The following is a 24,586-nucleotide window of genomic DNA, read 5'->3' as shown; positions in this document are numbered from 1 at the left end:
TGATACATCTGAATAACTTGTATTTATGCGCAATTGTTTGATAGTTGTACATAACTACAAAGCTTAACAATGTTTTACATGTTGGAATGTGCAGTTGTTTAGAAAGAGGCCCTTCCATCTTGTGCACAGTTTTCCATCTTAGCTCTTCCCAGAGTTCCTTGGAATTTCCCATTGTTGAGTATTGATCACTCCAGTGAGTGCTGTCAAACTTTTTATACCGATGATTCTTTTTATATGACTGATAAGTCAGTCTCAATCACTGATGAGAAATTAATTTGCCTTGGCCATGTCAGTTGTCTGGACTGGAGAAATGAATCCAAATTTGTGCATCTAATTCTTGTTTTTTAAAGTCTATGCTATACAGTCCTTCCAATATAGGGAAGAAATGTTCAAAGGAATCATGATATTCATGCCCATTTGGAGTTTATGTAAACAAAAATATAGTAACTAAATCTTTAGTATTTTTGCAGTTGAAGTATGAGTGCTAGTTAAAGTTAAATGTAGGTCTTATCTCACATTGCAGCTGTTCACTGCCAATGACAAAGTGAGAAATCTATGCGAGCAGCAAGTGGGAGACGATCTCGCTTTGCCAAGCACATTCAAGATAGGCAGGTGTACTATCACCTGTTACCACAGCAACCAGCAGGTTTCGGTGTCAACACAGAAAGCTGCTACCTCAGCTGCAGGACAGGTAAGTATAGCTTTAAGGTAACTGAAAAAGTACTGTTATATGTTAAAGGTAATTGTGTGAATTGGTTTCTGCTATTTATAGTGTAAGCAGTTTTGGAAGGGTATAATGCACTTGGCTTTGTAATGGTAGCTACAGACAAAAAATTATACATAAGTATTAAAACTCTCTCGTTTTGCCTAGACAACAAATCAGGCTTCTTACACTACTTGGAAAAAGTCTTGAGTCATTCCTCATGCGTTATGTTTTGCTTCCAAACAGTCAGACTTTCGGTTGTTTTTCAAAAGTGATTTCAAGCAATAGTTGATGCCAAGATTTTCATTGGGAGCGACAATCCCCACAATGATGAATGTGTGTTGTGGTTAAAAATATCAGACAACTTAACAAAAAAATTATTTTAAATATTATCTTTAGACACTTTTTATAAAAGCCGATCATTTGTTCCCATTTCTTTAGTTGGTTCTATGAAGAAAAAAAAAAAAAAAAAAAGCCAAAGAGAACATAGTTTGACAGGCATAAAATAACATTTATGCACCAACAAGGTGATTCCCAATGAAATATTGGCCAAAAACTTGGCATATCTCAGCATGGTGTGTAATGTGTTCTTAAAAATGTTTAGGAAACTTGACAAGGGGAGGACAAACGAATTGCCAGGCCTAAAAGACTATCTGCAGTAGATATACAGTATGTGAAAGTCATGTCCTTAATAAAAAAGGGAAAAATCGAGCCGTTGCCTGAAAAAGGACCATATGGATCTGACTCATGACCTATCAGAAACGGTCTTAGTGGAAAAGATGTCAAGTTATTTTTTTAGGAAGTGAAACGAGGAGAAAAGAATCCGAGTTTGGAATTTTTAAGCTGACAACATCAACTGTATGTACAGTAAAGGTCATCAGAAAGGCGCAACAGTTAGTGTCTACAGCATCAGTAAAACATCTGTAGAACATAGCTCTGTCATTGTTTGGGGCCGTTTCAGTCAGCGTTGTTGGAGATCTTAAAAAAAAAAAAAAAAAAACGACTCAATTATGAACACAGAAAAGTATTGTCAGGCTTTGATCCATCATGTATTATCATGGAAAGCATGTGATTGGCAACAGCTTGATTTTTCAAGATGATAGTGATCTCTGTCAGTGAAGTAAAAGCGTACCTGGATAGAAAAACAATATTAAAAACTATATCAACATTATTGAAGCATTGCAGGATCATCTTGATAGAAAATGGAGCAAAAGTTAGCCAACATCTAAAGAGCTTTGAATACCCTCCAAGAACACTGGAGAACTATACCAAAGTCCTTAACAATCATCCTAATGCTTTTATCCAGACATTGTATCGTCATCTTTAGGCAACTAAAAGTTATGAATCCCAAGCAGCTCAAGCATTTCAGCTTCATCCGAGACTACCATTATGATAATGATCGACCAGAACTACAGACAAATGTACTGTCTCAGATATAAAAGTATGTGGTTGTAATTGAGAAACTCTCTTTTGTTACAACTGAATCATTTTAGCAGCAAAGTGTTCTCCCAGTTGCATAAAGTGTTTCCATGGCGACTCGGATACAGCAGTTGGCTCAACCCAAACCAAACAGACTAAGATATCCAGACCGGTAGGCCTGAATCACACCCTTTAACGAAGCTCTCTGTCTTTGTCGCCTTCTTTTTCTCAAATGGCCTCTTTTCTGTTTTTCAGTCGGTCTGTTTACTGGCTGGATAAGCTTCCACCAGAAAGGAGCGGATTAACCACTAAAATTGGTCTGTGTACCAATCTTTTCCTTTTTCCTTCTCTTGGCAAACTTGATCTTTGCTGCCTTTTTGTAACACCGTGCATAATTGTTATTTTGTTTTCAACAGAGTTAACCCCCTGCTGGTCGGACTTGTGCATAAGTAAAAAGTTCTACAATCAAGTCACGTAAATATAATAAACTTCTAATAAATGTGCGACCCATTTTGGGCAGTTTCTTAATAACTTTGTTTTTTTCAGAAACGTTTATGTGCTCTTATACGTACGATATGAGTCAGTTTTCTAGTTTCTTGTTCCTTTTTTTAAAAGTTTTTAATGTTAGATTTCCCCACAGCTTTGTCACCCTGTCCCCATTAAGATCTCTTATGTTGTACTAATATTATTAGCAAGATAGTACCAGAAAACCAAGATAAGAAACTTGTTTGATTGGATTCAAGTGATGAAACTTTCATCATCAGTATTTGCAATCAGAGCTCTCAGAATTTTCTGTGTGCACATCTGCAGCAGAGTAAAGTGCAGACCTTCATGAAGCCTGAAGCCTTCCCTTTAGAGGCCTTGGCCCTGACATAACGAGAAAACCTATTTATAGTAATTTTCTTGGCACTACACATGTCACAAACAAACACGTCAAATTAGGCAGTGGCTAAACTGTACCTGCAAGACCTTTTTTTTTTTTTTTATAGCTCTCTCCATCTTTATGTCCTTCCTCAGAATTTCTCCCATATGGCAGGTCAGTGAATGGGCTCTTAAGGCCGTCCCGTCCAAACGGGTGTGTCATCTGGCTCAACCTCGGGCGCCTGCAGCTGGTTGGCAGCCCGCCTGCCCGTTGTCGGTCCCTGTGAGTAACACAAACTATTTCCTGAGAGAAAAAAAATGAATATTGTTAGATGACTGCTAGTTTACCATACCTGCCACAAAGTCTTTTAAACTCCACAGCCTACTGTGTTAGTTAGGCCAGAATGTCCGGTATTTAAAGCACTTGACCAAAACTTTAAAATATATTATATAATTATATTATAACTTTCAACAGAGCCGTCTTGTGTTTTTTACTGGTTTTGTATTCTGAAAGCATGAATAGGTCCAGGTGTTTTGTGGTTGGCTTTGACTTTCCCTTCAAGGAAAGTTAGGATGATCAAAGTTAATAACTTTCCTAATCCTGAGACGTGTGATTGCCTGTATAACCTTTCAACTTAATTTATCTAATTAGGTGTGATACATTTCAATTTAAGGTGTGTGACATGACTATAAATCCATGTTTCATATGGACAGGATGAAAAATACCTGACTGACACCATTCTTCTTTGTGTTTAATAGGCTTATTTACAAATTTGATTCCAGGTAAGCACACAGACAGCTGTTGCCACTTCACGGATCTGCCAGCTCGCCCAGCCAAAGCGAAGGCAGGTTGTGGAGAAATCCAGGCACAAATCTAAACATGTACAAGTAATCCACCTGCCCTCTAAAACATCTGCACACATAGAGCTACTTGCCAGTAAGCCTATTTTTTTCTACCATGCAATTTTCACCTACTCTCTTTTCTTTGCCTGTCTAGGCTCTCAGTCACCCAGGTAAAGGTTCTGTAGAGAGCTTGAAATAAAGGCAACTGGACTTCTTTAGGTTATTGAAGTAGTTCCACTTCTTGTCCGTGGGGTTTCGTCTGAATACAAATTTGTTTTTAGAATTGAGTTGCTTTTTTTTTTTTTTTCAAGCTCTCTAGACTTTTTTTCGTGTGTTTAAACTTGCATTGTATTGTCTGCTAGTTGACACAATCACCTTTGTTGCCCTAGCTCCGAAGAATGACCACCCCGAGTTCAAAGGAGACCGCCCAGTGTGCTGGTCCATTTCCAAAGCTGCAAAGAGCTACATAACCAGCCAAAGACTTCTTGATCTGTCCAGTCCTAAAGAGAGAAAGGCTCTATATGAGGGATATGACCCATACATGATCAGCCGGGCAGCCCGATCAGCCAGCCCCTCTCCCAGAATACAACAGCTCTGTTTGCCTCTGTCTCGCAAATGCAGCTCAGAGTAAGAGCAGTGACGGCAAACACCGGTCCCCAGAGAGCTGTTGATTGTTCCATTTTCCTTGCCGAAGACTGTAATCGTGATGAAGTGTTTTCCTTGTGAAATAATGACTAAGCTTTGTTATTTGTTCTGCTGCGTGAATAGCTATGCACATAGGTAAAAGACTACTGCAACATCTTAGTTTTTAAGCCCTTGGATATTTGCCACTGTGGACTTACTGTATTAACTGAAGAATTCCTGACTTTTACCCGTCTAATTTTTGCCAGGATAAAGCTGCTCTTAAGTTAAAGTATAAAATTTCTTACAGTATAATTATTCTCCTTATTTTCCTTAAACACATGCTTGTGTGTGAAATATCTTTTTTAAAGACTATTGTTGTGCATCTTTAGTAATGATTAACAACATGCTTAATTGCAGGTTGATTAGACAAACTGGGGGAGGGGGGATATTTTTACCCACAGATGAAGTTTCTTTGTGACATTATGCAGCACATATCCTGTAGTACATCCTTCACGTCTTAATTGCTTTTATAGTTATTGTTAACAGAAGCCCCATCCGTCAGTTTTACACACTGCAGACTTATTGCGAGGCTAAGTAAGGTAATAGCTGAAAAGATTGTTATTATTATAGTGCAGATGCAGATGCGGGTAATGGTTTTAGAGTAGTTTCTGTGTAAATTGGCCACAACATAGAATGCGGGGAAAGTGAAACCTGGTTTAATTTTTTTCCTCCTTTCTTTTTTTTTTAAATGAGTTATTTATGACGTGTAAATGTCATGTGGTCTCCATAAAAGTGAAAATATTCCCACCTTTTGTAAAACCTTGAAAGAAAGCTTTTCGTGACCCTTTGTGGGACCTCGATCCTCAGTAAGGCAACAGCACGCCACACATTGGGCACGGAGTGGGGCGGTACTGGTGTGTTTACTTCGAGGTGACAGGCGGCAGATTTTGCGCAATCGCTGTGGATGAACTCTACGAGACGGGTATCGTTCGGGCATAATCCGGTAAGAGGAGTTCGGGTTTTGACATTTTGCAGCCGCTCGTTTCGTTTCATGAATTGCAACTTTGATTGAAACTCAGTGCATGTTTGTTCTGCTGTTTAACGTGATTAACGCTTCAGTAAGCAAACAAAAAGACAACCTGTCAAGCTGCTCAAGTGTTAGTGGTTTGTTGACGAGAAAATCTGCTACCACACTTCTTTATGAATGATTAAAAGTGATTGTTGCTTTATTCCTTGAGCTCTCATTGGTGCTTTCGCGCATCGTTATTAGTGAGTTGGTTGAGAAGTTGGCTTTTTCAGTTTTGAAAAAAAAAAATCGCTCATTATTTGCAAATTTCGAGTTCACTTCGTTGCGATGTTTTACCCAAATCTATTTTGATCAGCTAGTCAAAAAGAAAGAAGAAAAGGGAAAAACAAAAAGCATCGTAACCATTTCGCTATAACGCATTTTAAATTAAATTCAATAAATGTGGAAAGTGATCAAGAATGTCCAGAAAGCCAGAGTACTCCAGCTGTTACTGTCCTGTTATGAACCTGCTGAGTTACAATAGAAACAGATTGCGAGAGCCCATTAAATAAAAATTGGAGAAACAGTGATCCAATAAAAATTTTTTTATTGGGGTCAGTGTAGTCCAGTGATTCGTTTATATGCATAATAAAAAATAAAAAAAAGGAACACTTGAGCAATGTTTAACTCTGACTAACTTCCAACCTTCAAAGATTTGGTGATTTTGATTTCATTAATAAAGATCCAGTGTGTGACTTAAGAATTTCCTGATTTTTTTCTTTTTCTTTCTTCAATACATTTAAAGCATTTTACGTCTAGTAATAATGCTATTCGTGCAAAGGTGCAATACTTGAAAGCTATGCTATATCATTTCTGTGCTTAGAAGCACTAAACACAGTAAATCAGCGAATAGTTTATAATCTTCTATATATTACACACACTGTGCTTTAGCTGAAATTGAGCTTGTTTTGAATGATTTCTCAAAGTGTTTTATGAACCCGAAACAAGTTGCATCTAAAACTCTGTCACTGTCTCCTCAATCTGAAAACTATGAATCTAGCACCAATGTAACTTTAGATTTCAGAGTGAAGTTTGTTATGGGCAGATTCTGATTGGCACCTTTTTGCACATAAAAGTTCTGATATAAGTACATCAATAAATGTATAAAGTTCACCATGTTTTTAAAGCACAACATCTGGGCCATTGTTTACTTTGCTTGCAGTTTAACTAGTTAGCAGTATCAGCTTACTGCGATAACCCTTGACTCAGGCTGCTATGTATGCAGATACCAATATATCAGATTGTGAGAGATGTATTAGATGGGCTATAATGATGGTCCATTTTAAAATGCTGTTTTCTATTCTGACTTTAAATAACCAAAAAATCTGGAATGGCTTTGTATTGGTATGCGCCAACACACTGAGTAAGATCTCTCACCCTGAGGGGAGCTTTGTTTTCTGTCAAGGGGGAAAAGTCAGATGTGAAATTGTTTATTGTGATCGATCTAGTCACCACTTGCAAACTTTCACAAACTTTAGGAAGTCACTTGCACAAACTGCTATGTGTCACATTGGTTGGTGCGTTTCCTATGGTGCAATGCCAAGGAACTCAAAGCAGTAAAAAATGTTGTAGTGAAACAGTTTTTAACTTACAGAAATGCATTCAATGGAAATGATGTAATCTAACCACTAAAGCTATTCATTATCAGGCATCCTGTGCTGACAGTTCACAAATCTTTTTAGCAATTTTGCGGAACAGCGTGCAGAGTCCTTGAAGAGTCCTTGATTTGCATGTAGCATGATGGGAGTGAGTGGGTGAAAAAGCAGTTGGTCTTCATGGAGCGGAGTCCAGCTGTGATGTGGACCTGGCTGCTGGGGGCTGGACTCGTCCTGGGTAATGTTTAACTTTGTTATCTTTCTGCTGTTTGTTATCATCCAGAGCAAATTTTCAAACAATATGTGAGGATGTGCTGGTATTTCTGGAAGTGTCGTTAGTGGAACCGGGTTATAATTTGTTATTTAAATGACAGAATCTCACCAAGCATGAGAAAGTTACAACCACAACATGTCACACCACATCCCTCTACTTTCCTCCCAGGTTATTGTTTTTTTGTTTTATACCACACCGTTTTGCTATTCTACTGTATAATACCCATATAACACCAATTAGCAGACAAGCTTATCAACAAGTGAGTGAATGCAGTGGAACACAACATTTTGTTATTTAAGCCGGTGAAGACCAAAACACTGAGTGCGTAATTCGGCAAGCATTTGTCGGATGACTAGAAGCATGTCGTAAGTGGCACATTATTATTATTATTAACATAGGTGACAGGGGACTTCAATAGCACTAAACCTCCTGTTACAATGCAATGTTCCGCTTGCAAGACATTCACGAAAGTGCTACTTGCACTAATGCACACCCATCACACGAGCTCTGCCTATCAGCAGTGTCCTCCCCCAGCAGTGGAATGCATCCTGCCACTCCAGAAAAACAACTGAGGAATAGCTTGGAAACACAACTAAGAGCCCAAGGTGTTGAATCTCTCTGCAGTCTCCCCCTTAGCCCAGTGCACTCGACCATCTACACTGGAACTAGCCTGATCCATGCAGCCCCAGTGTGCAACCCACTGGATTCAAAGGATCCCCGGTATACACCCTGAGGCCAGAAACTGCAGTTCAGCCCCAGATCCCCTATTTATGCGTCATCGGTTTGAGGTTTTGCCTTTTTTTTTTTTAGCTTTAATCTTGCAGCAGATTGGTGTGTTTGAGACAGCTAAAAGTCCCCAAATGTCAGCATTATCATCATTCTGAAGAAGTCAGTCCACCTGTACCAGCGTATGATTATGTTGGCTTACGACAGGTATACCCAGCAGGCAAGACAAGCTATGGCAGTAGGAGCCAAGAAAGGATATTGTACCGTCTTGCCTGAACTACTGTTGTAACCTCAGGGAAAATAACATACAGATGGCTCAAAGCTAATTAATTCCTCTCATCATCTCTTTTTCACCATCCCAAATTTGAAAACAGTGAGTCAGACTTGGGCAGTGGAGGTTTTGCATACCTGAGTCACATGAAAGCCTTTCTCTGCACTGTGTTCACACTCTGAGATGATAAAACAGTTGCGCTGATGCTTAAAATGTGCGTAGCCTCATTTTTTTTGAGCACACATAATCAAAACTCCAAAAGAGACTGGCATCAGTATAAATCCTGCTAATAAGGATGAGTCTGCTTAATAAAGGTACCACAAGGCACGAGTGCTGACATGCAACGACTGGCTCATAGATAAAAGGTCCTTATTTTATTTTATTTTTTTAAAATCCACTTTTACCCACCTACACCACACAATAAACTAAAAACCACACTCTTCCTTATCAATGAATTGCAGCATGTGCTTTTCCATGTCATTAACTTCAGCTACTCTCAATGCTTCCAGTGTTTTGCATTACAACATCCACGGCCTTCCCCCGACCCCCTCGGCTAATCGGCTGTGTGTTCATACATCGAGTTAATGTCACCTGCCACTGGGAGCCCAGAGACACGCCAACAACGAAATACACTCTGCAGGTTGAGAAGATATCTAGGTGAGACAAAATGTTCTTTTACATAAAAAGAAAAACAAAGGCATTTGAATAATATGTAGATAAGGAAAGTGAAAAAGAAACAACGTAAAAATCTATTTTGTGATCGTGATTTTATAGACCCTAAACAGAGTATCTAATCAGAATCAGTGGTAAGGTTTAACACAATCCTTTGAAAAAAGTTTATAATACAGTTCTTTAATTTTGGAAAGGCCATCACACACAAATCTTCAGTGTTGTTCTTCGGAGATCTGATGCCTGCAGCCTATAATTTACATCATTTTTCATATTCATCACCCTGTTGACTAGGTCTTTTGTTTCCCATTTGTTTTTTTTCTTGTTCTTTCATTTACTCAAGTTCTCCCTTTTGATCTATAACATTGGTAGATTAACAATGTCCACTAAGCCCATGAAAAGTCCAAAGTACTACTCAGTCTTTTTGAAGATGTATCTTTTTTTAAAAAATGTTTGAAATTGATCATTTTCTGTGCCTAAAAAAACAGCTTTTCTCAATAAAAGAACTCGCTGTTGATGTGTTTTGGGGCAATGGTGGCAAAGACGAAAAACTCTTACAAGAATTAGCCTTTGGCTACACGGAAAACCTTTTGTATTTTTATTTTTTTAATCTTGCATCTTTATTCTACACTGCAACAAAACATTCAGTGTATAACAACATTGGGCATGTTATCATTAACCTCCAGGGGACTTAACACCTGAGCTCTGCTCAGCTTTACGGGGCTGTAAGGGAAAGTTTCAGGTCATTGTTTCACAGACTGACTCATAATTTTACTATTATGATGAACGCTTACTGCTCTTACCTGTCTTTCAGGCTACAACATGCAGCTGTTTGCAAAGAAAAACAAAAATACCAGTTAAAGAAACAAAACGTATAGCTAAAAGCAAACTTATACAAGTGTGAATGTTGCACTTTTGCCAGGAGACCAGTAACAGATCTACAAGTAAGCGATAAAGCTTGTCCATAACCGCTAATTGCGCTTGTCGGTGCGTTCAGCACTTGCGTGCGCTGTCTGTGAGTGGAAAAGACAGATCAGTTATTGCAAGTTTAATTTGTTAAAGATTTGTGCTACTAATCATTCTGTATGAGTTTGCGTCACCAGTGCCAAATCCTTTATCACTGTTATTATTAAAGAGAGGTCGTTATTAGAAAGAGTTTGACAAACGGCTTTAATTTAATGTTTTATTGACAGTGAAATTCAACTTGAGAAATGGCTTTAGGTCCTTTAAAAAAATTTTCTGCAGCTGCCGCTAAGCAGGAAGCAAACTGTCTGATACTGTCTTAGATGTAAGTTTGATATCTGACATGGCTGGCTCAGTTTTGTTTTTTGTTTTTTTCTTTGCATTTTTCTTCTCAGTGAGATGTTGCGTGTACTGCTCGTCAACTTGACATTGATTTAGCAATCTGCAGTGTTTATCGGTGCCTGTGGTGGATTCAGAATTATCCATTTCAATGAGATTACCCAAGTCTACGTTCAGCAGTGGTCCACTGTTGTGCTTTGGCACGCAGGCAGGTTTGCAAGTTGGAGCTGGTGTTGTTGTTTGATGGTAATTCATTGTGCCTATGCAAATCCTTTTGTGTGTAATCACCTTTGAAAATGACATTCGTGTGAGGCTTTGATGGGAGATTTGATATGCTTTGATGGTGGGAGTCACACAGTTTCCACTTCCTCAGTGTTTTTTTGTTGTTCTAGGTTTTTTTTATATATAGCTGATATTACTGTTCAAGATATATGCAAAACTGTGAATTTGAACCTGAACCTGACACAGCATGTTTCTGTGTGGGTTTGTGGTTTTATGCCTTTTTTGGTACATCACTCTCTTTTTGTGTAGTAGCGCTCCGTTGACCTTGTATGCGCATGTTTGTTTCTGTCAAAATGCCAACAGGTCTGCAAAAAAGACATTCACCTGCACCACGCATGAAACCACCTGCACAATAGGACTTAATGGTTCAACTTCAAGGATTGAGTTTTGCATCACAGTCACAGCACACGGTGGAAGCGAGAGCTTTTCATCACGCCCTCGATGTCAGCCTGGCAGGACAGAAGGTACGGTAGTTTTGCTTTCCGTTTGCTTATCCCATCTCATCGCTCATGCCTCACGTCTCTCTTCCCATATTTCTCAGTGATGCTGCCTCCAGCCATCCTGAACAACGTAACAGAAGTTCATGGTTCTCCTCAGTGTCTGAATGTAACTTGGAGCCGCATATCATCGGACTTTCCTGTGTCTAACAATGAAATCCAGCAGGGAAATCTGAATTCACAAATTGAAATAACAGTGACTGAGCAGGTGAGCCGCTACTATAACTGCATGCACATGCAGAAATAAGACATCCATTCATTTTCACACCTGCAGAAACCAAAACTTCACACATCCTGTTTTCTTCCTCTTCAGCACCACTTCTGTGTTTAGAATGTTACATTTTTAAGCAGCAGAACGTAGAAAAAAAAGTGCAAGACTTGGAAAGCATAATAAGTCACTTTAAATATTTACTGATATTAAATTGTTTCACAAAACATCAGACTGTATGTATTGCTTCTTCACAACCTCATTCTTTTTTGTTTTTGCTATACAGCTTGATTTTCAGATCAGAAATGTAACAATGGAAGGCTACTCTGTCCTGGTTTGTCACCTTAGACCTGATACAGAATACATCATCAGGCTTCGCCACCGTTACCGTGGCCCTGCAAGTCCATGGAGCATGTGGAGCAAAGCACTTCAGGGAAGGACAGCAGAAGATGGTGAGAGGAAATGGTTGCTATGCTTCTGCTTAAATCCACTGTTGGATCCTAGTAATAATGATAACTAAAGGAAGATTATAAAAACAACAATCATAGGGGGAGGAAAAGGCCCCTATATATATATATATACACACATATATATACACATATATATATATATATATATATACACACATATACAAATTTCCCACGTGTGGGACTAATAAAGGTTATCTTATCTTATCTTATCTTATATATACACACATATAAATATATATATATATATATATATATATATATATATATATATATACACACACATATATATATATATATATATACACACACATATATATATATATATACACACACATATATATATATATACACACACATATATATATATACACACACATATATATATATATATACACACACATATATATATATATATATATATATATATATATATATATATGTATATATATATATATATATGTATATATATATATATATATATATGTATATGTATATATGTATATGTATATATATACGTATATATATATATATATATATATATGTATATATATATGTATATGTGTGTGTGTGTGTGTGTGTGTGTGTGTGTGTATATATATATACATATATATATACATATATATAAATAAGTCTGCAGGATGTTCTCTTCCCAGTTGCATACGTTTAAAAAGATGTCCTTATCAATTACTCATATTGCCTCATCTCTCTCCTTTACAACTGATTGTACTCCAGAAGGAGCTTGTTTTCCATTTAGTGCTTCCACAGCCTTCCCATGATGCTTCCCATCAAGAACACTAATTTACTAATGAAAATGGCTAACAAATACACTTTGTGCCCTAGTTCTAATGAAGCCAAGATGGTTTAGTGCTTAGTGCAACACCCCCAGCAACTTTCTGTTGCTACTGTTCCCCGATCACAAAGTTGATATGTCCTAAGTAAATGGTAAATACACTGATTTTTATATAGCTCTTTTCTACTCTCCTGGAGCATTCAAAGTGCTTTATACAACATGCACCCATTCAAGAAAGCACTTTTTCTATGCATTTTCTATCCATTCACACTCCGATGGATGGAGGTTAGTGGGGGTTAGTATCTTGCCAGCCAGGGATCAAACCACCAACCTTTCGATTAGTACATGACCTATTCTACTGAATGAGCTACAGCCACCCCACTCAGTCAGTCCAAAAACCAAATGTGGACCAGCTACACAAACCTGGATGATCCTTCTAGAATCTTTTTGTGCGTTCCTCATTTCAAATGCATTCATATGCTTTTTTACGCTATTCTATTCTATGGACAGTGGGAAGCTGTCAGAAAACAAGGATGCGGAGAGACAGTTATTATTCATTTATTTATATTTCTCTTTCAGTACCAATTTTCAGGTCAGCGACGTGCAATCATTTTTTGAGATGTTTGACTCTACCTGTCATGTAAATGGTGGACCAGCTGCCCCTCAAATAAACCAACCCCGTCAGTACCATGACATAGAATGAATACTTGGGCACCCCTGTCTATGCCAGCTCCCAGGCTCTGTTTCTGAACTAGATTTGATTATGTGGCAAAAATAACAGTGAAGACAGCCATGTGTTAAAGACATCATAGACACAGTTCAAATAAACTGCAGTATCACATCCGTCATGTCTCCCACCTGTGTTGTTATGTGTCAGCAATTGCTGACACAAATGACAAAGAGCCTTATCATTCCTTAACAGGAAGCACCCCTGCTGTAGAAGACAAATCTGAAATTGTTCACTGCCAGCAGGTAGTTTCACTGTGTCCCTCGATGTTCTGGTGGATCTCATTCAGATTATTTTTGTATGTTTTCCCCTCTTTTCACCTATCAGCTCCATCTGCAGCACCAGTATTCTGGAGACAAGTGAAACAACATCACAGGAATGGATGGAGACTTGTCTCTCTGCTTTGGAAGGTGTGTGTGTTGAATTGCATGGGAGTTTGAGCTCGCTAGTTTAATATCTTATGACTATCACTCTGAGCTTTAGAGTTTTACCGTTTAATAATCTTTGGGATTCAATTTGTTTTTAATCACCATTCCACCCTTACGCTGTCTCTAATTTCTTTTATGTCTCCCTAAACTTACTCGTTTATTGCATTTAAGTTTGATTCAGGTTTAGAGTAAGAATGAGACAGCCCGAGAAAACGGAGAGAGAATTTAAAAATCTGTGTTTATATAACAGGATTGCTTAATTAAAATCTCAGTAATATTACATCGCTTTGAGTCACTGCTTTCTCTTTCTGTTTTTAGCCCTTACCTCACTTTCTGGCCAATGGCAAAATAATCTTTTACAACGTGACCTGCCAGACAGAAAGCACTCCGATCTTGAGTGATCATGGGAGCTGCAAATATTTGCACCATTTGAGTACATCCTGTAGCTTGCTCCTTCCTCCTGGGCGTTCCTTCTGCACTCTGACGGCCTCCACCTCTGCCGGCATGTCACCAAAATCTAAGATTTTGCTGCATGGATCCTCTGAAACAGGTAAGCATCGCTGTTTAGTAAGAGATGGCTTTCTGCATTATTATCATTATCTGATAATTACTAAAGTTGCACACAGTGGACCAAATGCACTTCTAATACATTGTCTTTGAGGATTATACTGAAAGTAACTTGTTAATTATTGGTCTCTGACAAACTTTCCAATTAAACGTGACATGTTTATTGACATGCCATGGTAATGTCATGAATCTTACATGTTTCTAATAATACGGTTCCTACTTATAATGACGACATTTGGCAGTTGGCTCCCACAAAAGGTTTTTGCGGAGTACTTAAAAGATCTCTGTCCGTATTTTTATCTGTAACACAAAGATGCCCGAGTTAGGAATGCCACCCCACCCATTATTTCTCTTTTCCCTATTCTTTCCAAGTTGTAGACCAGAGTATTCATGTTTCACTCAAAAGAGGCAACCACATAATTCAGTCTAATTAAATTTTTATTTATATAGAGCAAATTCGCAATGACAGTTGCCTCAAGGTGCATTGTATTGCAGGGTAAGGACCACCTGCTGCGACCGGTTAGGTGAGAGGAAACAGAAGAGAGCAGAGGGGAGGATAAAAGACACATTCTGGAAGAGAGTAACAGAGTTTAACAATCGCCAACAATTAATGCAATCATTGTGTGTAAACACGGGGGTCAGTGCATCACTGGAGCAGCCTGAGCCTATTGAAGTATAACTAAGGGATGAAGCAGCTCTGTTTCACCTGGAAGGGGCCATAAGGGGCCAGTGCAGTGTGGATTAGGCAGCTGTCAAAGACTTGACAATCTGATTCTCAGTTGCTGAAACTGGACTAAGAGCCTAGTTGTGTACTAGGCTCTTTAGCCTGAGCCTAGTACTTGAGGTCAAGTGATACTAGCTAGATATAGTTGGGGTTTTTGTTACTAAACATTGGGGTTTTCCCCACTGGACGAGAAGGTTGATTCCCTGCGCCTTTGGGTCGGTCGAGCAGAGTACCTGGCCTTCATCAGGTCCCTTACTTGTCCTACTTGTGGACTCCAGAGCCCATATGGACACTGACAGTGTAACCTGGAGGATGTGAGTGGGAGGAACAGCCTGCCCGACCTGAACCTGAATTCAGGAAGCAAAAATACTTAATAACGGGACACGCCAGATGTCATGCGGCTGATTCTTACTACAAAATAATAATAATAAAAAAAATAACTTTATTTGTATAGGACTTTTAAAAACACAGAGATTATATAATATAAACATGACACAATATAAACAGTATAAAGGAAAGACTGAATAGTGTGTTATTATCCATGTTTAAAAGAAACAGCAGACAAAGTTCTTTTGAGGAGCAAAGCATGACAGGGCCCAAAGAAGGTCTTTGAACCTTTCAAAGCCTTTTGATGCATTTGTCATCCGCATTTGTTAAAAGTTAATTCGTCGGTCATAAAGAGATCTTTCATTGGCGGAAGGACAGGTATTACACTAAAAGAAATCCTGTGAACAAATTAGACAGCAAACTGTACTAATAATGGTGCAGATACACCATTATTTACCGACACCATTGTTTAATCTGACTTTTGGTAATTTATGACATTATAAAGGACCAATATCAAACAAGAGACGCCAGAAAAATAAGAACATTAAACAGTGCATGTATTTTGATGCACTAACAATTGGTTTTCAAATCCTGTGGTAGTCATCTTGTTCCTCCTCGCTCCACAGAGCCACCATCCCCGAGCCACATTACTGCAACTCCTCTGAACGACAGTAGCTTGGAGGTTCGGTGGGTGGCTCTAACTGATGCATCTGTGAGCAGCTATGTGGTGGAGTGGTTTGCGGTGAGAGAGAAAAATAGCAGCACGCTACACTGGGAAAAGCTGAATCGCTCCCGGACATCGCTGGTTATCACAGGTAATCCTGTAAAATACAGCTCTGCCTGTTTAAAACTGCGGCGCCATCAATCTTAATATCCACTTATCAAGATAATGATTTATGAGGAAGACACAGAGCAGAGAAGTAAAGTGTCTTTCACGTTTGATCTCTTTTCAGAGGGATTAAAGCCAATGGAGCGTTATGCTGTTTCTGTGAGAGCCGTGTATGGCGAACGAGGAGCGGGGAAAAACACAACGCTCTACACGTACACACGGCAAGGAAGTATGTAGTCTGTGCAACACTGCAGTTGATTCATGCTGAGCTTTAAAGTAGCCTTTCAACCTCGATGTGATTGTTATTTGGCTTTTGAGGGTTGTGTATTTTTCTTACTGTGGAAAAATACAGTAAGAAAAATACACAGTGCTTCACGATTTCCCCATCGTGCGTGTGACTGCTACTCTCAAGGTCGTCTGTTAAAGATGAACTTCTGTTTTTTAAACTAATATTTTCGCAGATACAAGGGCGAATTTCAAGTTGGCTCAAGCTCCACTTCTTAAAAAAATGTTCTAGCAAATTAGTTCCAAATATTCTCTTTTACAAAATTGTGCAATTCATGTGGATGAATAGTAGAAATATATATATAAATATTTTCTTTGAAGGTAAATCAGAAGTTGAAAGGCAGCAATGATGCTTAAGATGAGTTGCACTATAATCTCTGTGCATTATGAAAGCCAATGGCTTCGTGTTGTATATCATGAAAACCATCATCACGCCATTGCTGATAAGGATGGTAAGGCTAATTGCAACACAAACAAGTCGCATATGGTTTAAAGTCACTTTTAGCTGCTGTTTTAATTTTTGCTTTTGTTGGCTCAATCTGTGTTGGTGCTGATTAAGTCATGACAGTGATCTAGATCAACGCAGCATATTTTTTATTAAAAATAAATAAATAAAAATCTCACAGTCCGTCTTCACATATAGATAGGACAACTACACCCCAACAAACCCAATGCGTAGCAACAACAATGTGTGAACAATGTTTGGATGTATGCAGATATATTAGATTTGAATACAGAATTTGCAACTTTCACTGATTGGCATCACATTAGATAGATTTAGGCTAAAACTCGATTTCATTAAAATAAAAAGGCAGACATTAGAAAAGTGCATGTTCTGCAGAGCCAGTCAAAATGAGGGACATTGTCTCAAGATGTTGAACAGGGGTAAATGGACTGGTTCTTATACTCTATCTGATCACTCAAAGAGCTTTAGAAATGCTGTGCACTGTCACGGAAGGAGGTCACCTACTCCTGGGCAAGATGATATCATCTCAGTTTCCTGGTGCAAACAATTTAATCAGATTGGATGGTGTTATTAAATAAGGGTATAGCCTTTTTCTTACAACATGCGGTTTAGTTATCATCGCCATCATTGCACTGCCTGCTTTCGTTTCTGTCCGCACAGCACCCTCAGCTGGTATTGACGTAAAAGTGCAGCAGATCTCAGGCGGCATGGTGGAGCTCACCTGGAGTCCTGTACCTGTGGAGCTCCTTCATGGTTTCCTCCATAACTACACTCTGTACTACAGAACCAGAGACCAGCCCGCAAGGAGTGAGTCCCTCACACACATATGAAGACACACCTGTACTTTATACACAGCCGCATGTGTACAAAACGAAAGTGATCAGCAACAAGATGAAAATGGCCTTACATAGTATCTGATTTTTGTTTCATTTCACTCCAACAAGCCTCAATTGTCTTTTAGTTTAACATCCAGCATCTACTTGGCAAACATAGATTTACTGATAATGGCAGACTTTTTCATGAACTTGGCACATTTTTAGTGACATTTCCAAACTATAATAGTAAAAAATGTTGTGAAATGTAACAGCATATCAACCATCAGGGTGATCATTTTTGCATTACTTTGGTTTGTGCAAATACTAAACCTTCTAAACATCGGGATGTTTTTATTGTCACCATTAGCACGTTAGTGTGCAGACATTTAGTCAAATCACTGCTGTAGCAGACTCCAGCTTCACAGGTGCTTTTTATTGTAAAGACCCTATACTTGTTATTTTTTACAACTCCATCCCTGTATAAATGAGTCAGCAGTTTATGAGTACTTCATTGTACAAAAAAAGAATGTGGTCCTGAGGAATAGTTCTCCATATTTGGCTGCAAATTGGCTGCTTTTTACAAATTTTAAGTTCGGTCCTTGTACATGATATATTTTTTTATATGAATGGTTTTTTTGTATTGTTTCTCAAGCCATTTAATCCTTTTTCCCCATTTCTTTATTTGAATGTAAAAAAAATGCCAAAGATAACACAGTCATAAAATAATGTCTTTGCACCAACAAGGTGATCTCCTAAGAGGTATTAGCTAAAACTTTTGCATATTCTCAGAAAAAGGAGAGTGGGAGAGAAACCTTTGCATATTCTGGCATGGTGTGCAGTGTGTCCTTAGGCATTTGAGACAACTGGACAAAGGAAGGACAAAAGAAGACGTGGCAGGCCAAAAAAAAACCCAAAAGCTATCTACAGGAGATGAGCGGTATTAGTTTTGGTTCAACTGGTCATCAAAACATATGGAGAAGTTCAGGAGAGGTATAACAGTGAGTGTCAACAATCAACTGTAAAACACAGGAGGCTCTGTCATGGGTTGGGGCTGTATTTTAGCCCAATCTCAACGAGATTGATGAAATTACACAGAAACTTAGTCAGATTTTGATCTGCCTGGAAAGCATTTGATTAGGTGTCTTCATTTTGTCAATATGAGAAAAAAAAAAAACTCACACTGCCAGTGCACTATAAACGTTCTTGGATAGAAACCCCTCCACCCCCTCACAGTGGCTTCCCCAGAGCCCCGACCTCAACATTTACATAGATACTGTATTTCCATGTCTGTTTGCATATGTTTCAATAAGTTGGTGCACCTGCTTCCCGTTTTGGTAGCAAAATAAAAAGAAATGAGGGGTAAGACTTTCTCACAGTACTGTAAACTACCATAATCACGAAACAGCCACTCTCGGATTTACACAGCAGAAACACGACTAACAATACTAAACCTTTACTATGCAGCAGTCTGAGCCACTTCATGTCCTCAGACTCATAAAAAAACACGCTACAATGCAAAAGGATATGTGAAGCATAGATGAAAAACTACAGATTAAATACATCATGCATTTTTTTTAAACACCGCTTTATTAAAAGCAATCCTTTTGGAAGTGCAAGGTTAAACCGACTTGTCTTTGCTTTCCTTTGAGGATGAAGTTAACCGAGAAAAAAGGGATAAAAGGCTTGATGTTTGTTTTTCCTTCCATTTGTTATGACTTGATGGATCGCCTACCTTATCACATTTTGCCAATTATAGCTTCTCATGTTTATTTAGGTGTTTTTGTGCCTGGTCACGCTCACAGCTACACACTGCAGAATCTGTCACCCGGTAACTACGCCATCTTCATGCAGGCCAATACTGAGGCTGGCGCCGGAGAAACTGGGACCATGGCTAATGTGCACATACGTGAGGACAAACTTAAATGAACCTTAAAAGTAAAAAAAGAAAGAAAGAATAAAACACACACCTTTATATTTAATAACTTTATGTGTTTTTGAAGGCTCTGAGGAAATCTCGGTAGTGATGTATGTGATCGTTCCACTCGTGCTGACGATATTGGCACTAATACTGATGGCCTGCCTAGCACAGCATGGAATGTAAGATATCCATTTAAATATCTATTTTATACAAACATATAGCTATTGCATGCAAAGCCTTGAGATGAATTTTTATGTTTTTTATTTACTTATTTATTTATTTATATTTTCTGTGATGTTTAGTGTGAAAGAGAAGCTGTGTAAAGATGTCCCTGATCCTTCCAACAGTAGCTTGTCCCACTGGGCCCCTAAAACTACCTTGGAGGTAAATCAGGTTTTTTCAGCCAATCACAATAAAACCAATAATCAATTGATCCTTCTTTCATGTATTGTTTGAGTTGCAAAAGCCTGACATTTGTTCTGTTTGTTCTATGGAGCTTACCGCTATTCAAAAGGGCAGACTTTATTGTACCAATCTGTGGCTGGAAATACTGTAAAACAAATCACTGCTGTTAAATAATGTTTGATGAGAAAAAAAAAATGCTGCCTAATTAGTTAATACCCGTTGTCGATGCATTTTAAGGCTACTGTCAGTGGGAACCAAGCCACATAATGCAAAGTGCCAAGAACTGCAATTCCTCAGATGGCCACTTGAGGCTGTCTCCCAAAGTGGGTCATTGGAGCCAAACTGATAAACTCTCTCTGGCCGGTCACTTGTGTATTCAACTTTTTAGATCAAAGGAGAGTTTAAAAAAAAAAAAGATTCTCTGGACAAATGCAGAGTTCATTGCAATGTTTATTGAGTTTCTACAAAAAGAGCAGAGTCAAATAAACGAAAAAACATCAGAACAGCGAAGCTAAACTCCAGGGTATCAACCTTTAAGCACATGCACATCAGCGGAAAAAGACAGAAAAGACCAGAGACAGACCAAAAACAAATTTAAAAAACAAAGACACAGACAGCTCTCCTGGGTGCTCACTTATACAGAGTAAGGAGTCATTGTCACCCCCTTTCGTTGTTACAGTAACATCCAGCATAGTCCAGCCTTTCCAGTGCATTCAGCATACCAACTACGCAACACCTGACACCGCCTCTGACTGTCATACAGCCTCCCTTCAAGTCTAATCTGCTGTGCTGGGGCCAACATTTAATGATTACAACACAGCACAGCTTCCCAAGATTATGCATTTTTACTGCATTTTACTTTAAACCTCGTTGTGACTAGCCAAAGTTAGCATCACAGCAATTATCACACTAGCTGATATTCGAGTTTTTTGGGATTTGATGTCAAAAAAGGAAATATAAACATTAATACTTTTATTTGAACAATACACAACTACTCAGAGCCATTTTTATGAAATTGCAGTTGTTTTGCCAGCTGAAATGACAATGACCCATTCAGATTAAAGAGTCTTTCAAAGTAGGTTAATTTCAGTTTGAATTTCTGTATTTCACATTTCAGCTGCCACATACGTGAACAGGAGACACAAGCAGACAGAGAAAGTAGTCTGTGCTTTTTTGCCATTTTTACAGTTCTTGTTCGTTCAGTTTTAAAATTCTAAAGTACAGTGCTTAGCAGTGGCAGTACAGAGAGCTTGGAATAGAGATAGCATGTCTGACTTCAATGCTTTTTTTCCCCACAGAGTATGACTCCTCTTGTGCTGCTGGAGAAGCCTGCAGTCAAATACTCTGAAGTCATTGTGCTTGGTGAGCTGGAGAACTCCAGCCTGGATCAGGACCACAGCTATCAGGGCATCTCTAATCTGCGAACATATTCCAGTCTCCGGTCTCCACTTGACATTAGTAGATCAGGGAAAATATTAACCAGAAGGTCTGCAACTGATCTTTCCCCCTGCTGCTCAGATTACTCCAGTGTCATGTTATCCAGACCGCTCCAGAATACTCCCGGGCCTCTTGTGCACCTCTCCTGTGACCAGTACAACTGGCAGACAGCTAACGTCAATGATGTTAAGTTGCAGCTAGGTGGAGCCAGCGAGCCATCTCAATCACAGCCCAAGGATGAACAGAAAACCTCACATCATTTTTTGCAGCACCATCAGATCCCTGCTTCCTTCTCTGACTTAAACAGTATATCTTCTTCTGCTGTTTTACCTTCTCACACAACAGAAATCAGTTCCCTCAAGCATCCTTTTTCTCAAAGCAGCTTTAACTCGTTGCTGCAGTCTAACAACTTCCGTCAGCCCAGTGATTCTTCAGATAATTTCACTACATCATTTTCACAGTTTCTCCCTTCTATCTTTGTGGATTTCTCCTACTGTCCTGTGGAGTGTGATCCTTACATTTCGTCAATGATTTAGTGTCATGGAAGGGAAGTACATAATATTTATTCATCAAAAATGTCATTATTATGTTTTATTTATATGTAAAGACACATTCATACATCCACCTTGTGCTTATCCAGTTGCCGGGGCGAGTGCTGGAACCTATTCCGGCTGTGTCATAGGGCAAAAAGGCAGAGTAAACCCAGTACAGGTCACCAGTCTAACCATTTACACTCATGGCAAGTTTAAAATCAACAATTAACCTAACCCCATACATATCTCTGGGAGTAAGCTGGAGTATCCAGAGAGAACATACAAGCTTCATACAGAAAGGGCCCAGGTGGCCAGCGGACTTTAATCCAAGGAACTTCTTTCTATGAGGCAAAAATGGAAACCACTTTAATTTTTGTAGTCAAATGATTTCAAAGTCAGGATGTAGTAACTATAATGAGTTTAAAGATGAGTAAGGTCGGCTGACAACGGTCCAGTTAACATTAGCCCCTTTCATGCAACTGGGAATTCTCCAATGATGGGAATGTTCTCAAGCTTTGGCTGGGGAATCTTTCCCATCAAAAATGATGTGAACAGGAATCAGTTGCCTTTGACATTTAGGGAAATGCACTTATACGAGTTCTTCCTAAGAAGGAGATGAGAACGTGGATACCACTTTTCTACAGTAAATGTGAAGCCATACTCTGCAGAAGCATAGGAAGTGAAAACAGAGGGTAACAGCTGGCCTGGCTCTGTAAAGAACATGTTTTTCATTTGACAAGATAAATATGAGCAGTCAAAGGGAGGATGGATTATTTTTATATATATGTAAACACGCTCATTTGCGATTGATTTGTTACTTTTTTGTACATGTTTTGAGGCATTATGAAGTTTTTTTTCTTGTTTTACTAATATGCACGCCGCATGTTTTGGCTGTCAGTGCTGAGGAATTTTAACGCAAACTGCTCCCTGTGTTTTACTGATGTTTGACTTGGCTGTTATTTTTCGATTTTTAGTGAAGTGATTTATTCTTGTTGCTTATATAGTTGAAATCAGGTATCTGAAAGCTTTATGTGTGTGCCTATGAAGAAAAAAAAAAGCATACACTCACTGGGTGCTCTTTTAGATACACAAGTTCCACTGGTTAGTCTAATTAGCCAGTTCAGTACATTTAGACACGTAGATGACAATCTGCTGAAGCTCAAACCGAGCATTAAAATGAGGAAGAAGGGAGATTCAAATGACTTTAGTATGTATGGTTATTGGTTTTAGGGTTGGGCTGGTCTGAGTATTTGCAAAACTGCTGATCGATTGATATTTACAGAGAATGGTCCAGAGCAAAAAAAAGAAAAGAAAATATCTAGTGAGCAGCAGTTCTCTAGGTAAAAATGCCTTGTCGGTGCCAGAAGTCAGAGGATATTGGTCAGACTACTTTGAGCTGACAGGAAGGCAACAGGAACTCAAATGGCCACTAATTAGAACCAAAGTTTTCAGAAGCATATATCTGAACGCACAGATGTTACGCCTTGAAGTATGCATCATACCTCAGCAGAAGACCACATGCCGTGCCAAAATGTTGCCTAATCTGATGAGTTTTGATTTCTTTTGTGAGATTCACATGGTAGCATCAGAATTTGGAGTAAGAAAGATAAAAACATGAATCATTCCTCCATTATATCAACAATTTAGGCTGGTCATGGTGGTCTTATGCTTTTTTTGGCACACTGCACATTGTTTAATTACCACCTGAATATTGCTACTGATAACATCCATCCTTTTATGACCATCTTCTGGTGGCTGTGTCCAGAAAATAACATGCCGTGTCAGAAAACTGAAATCATCTCAAACTGATTCCTTGAACATAACAATTAGTTCATTGTACTTAAATGGCCTCTGGTCACATTCCAGTAGAGAAGCTTTGGGATGTAGTGGAATAAAAGATTAGCATCTTTGGATGTGCAACCAACAAATCTGCAGCAGCTGTGTGATGCTCTCACATCAGTATGGCCCAAAATGTTTCCAGCACTTTGTTGAATCTAAAGACCAAATGAGGCCTAACCCAACACTAGCAAGGTCTATCTAATAAAGTGCCCAGTGAGTGTATATATCTATATCTGTATCTGTCTAAGTAGGAAGATATAGATTTAGTTATATATAAAAAGGACTTGAACTAGTTATAAATACTGTGAACAAATACTAACTAGACTGTCCATTAACAGCATTTCTTATCTTTCTGATTCTGTTACCTATTTTCTGTTACACGCCTGCAGTTTGGAAAGTGGGCTCATGTTTTAAAAATGTACATGTCTCAGAGTCAGACCCCTTAAAATGCTGCTGCTGACTTGAGTTTATCCAGTAGAATGAGCCATCTTTGTAACTGTGAATACTTCCAAGCTGAGTTTGTATTTGGTTTACATAATTTGTACGTTGTAAGAATTAAAATATCCACTTCAATGTATGAACCAGAATTTCAAGGGGAAAATATTAAATTTACTGTGTGCTAATTCTGTGTTTCGATTCATCACTCCAACAAAATATATAAATATTATTTTTCAGCAAACCACATT

At 38.6% G+C, this 24,586-nt stretch overlaps 2 protein-coding genes across 2 annotated transcripts; both read left to right on the top strand.

Moving 5' to 3' along the window:
• The first annotated feature begins 2,203 nt into the window (after positions 1-2,203).
• spmap2 (sperm microtubule associated protein 2) lies at positions 2,204-4,636 on the top strand. The gene is made up of 7 exons (XM_063497738.1): positions 2,204-2,294; positions 2,378-2,439; positions 2,539-2,596; positions 3,140-3,266; positions 3,767-3,865; positions 3,981-3,996; positions 4,189-4,636. The coding sequence occupies exons 1-7, from the start codon at positions 2,233-2,235 to the stop codon at positions 4,455-4,457; spliced, it is 693 nt and encodes a 230-aa protein (XP_063353808.1). The 5' UTR covers positions 2,204-2,232; the 3' UTR covers positions 4,458-4,636.
• A 754-nt stretch (positions 4,637-5,390) lies between these two features.
• On the top strand, positions 5,391-24,513 carry LOC134645430 (interleukin-31 receptor subunit alpha). The gene is made up of 15 exons (XM_063498858.1): positions 5,391-5,453; positions 7,199-7,349; positions 8,892-9,039; positions 10,939-11,099; positions 11,177-11,340; positions 11,627-11,792; positions 13,655-13,737; positions 14,074-14,305; positions 16,000-16,188; positions 16,327-16,431; positions 17,614-17,760; positions 19,543-19,674; positions 19,769-19,865; positions 19,989-20,070; positions 21,390-24,513. Exons 2-15 carry the CDS (start codon positions 7,292-7,294, stop codon positions 22,062-22,064), a joined length of 2,439 nt encoding a protein of 812 aa, XP_063354928.1. The 5' UTR covers positions 5,391-5,453; positions 7,199-7,291; the 3' UTR covers positions 22,065-24,513.
• Positions 24,514-24,586: the final 73 nt, after the last annotated feature.

The sequence above is a fragment of the Pelmatolapia mariae genome, linkage group LG16_19 (assembly GCF_036321145.2).
Source record: "Pelmatolapia mariae isolate MD_Pm_ZW linkage group LG16_19, Pm_UMD_F_2, whole genome shotgun sequence".
NCBI classification, from domain to species: domain Eukaryota; kingdom Metazoa; phylum Chordata; class Actinopteri; order Cichliformes; family Cichlidae; genus Pelmatolapia; species Pelmatolapia mariae.
Note: the sequence above shows the minus strand (reverse complement) of the source record. Positions and strands in the feature narration are given on the sequence as shown.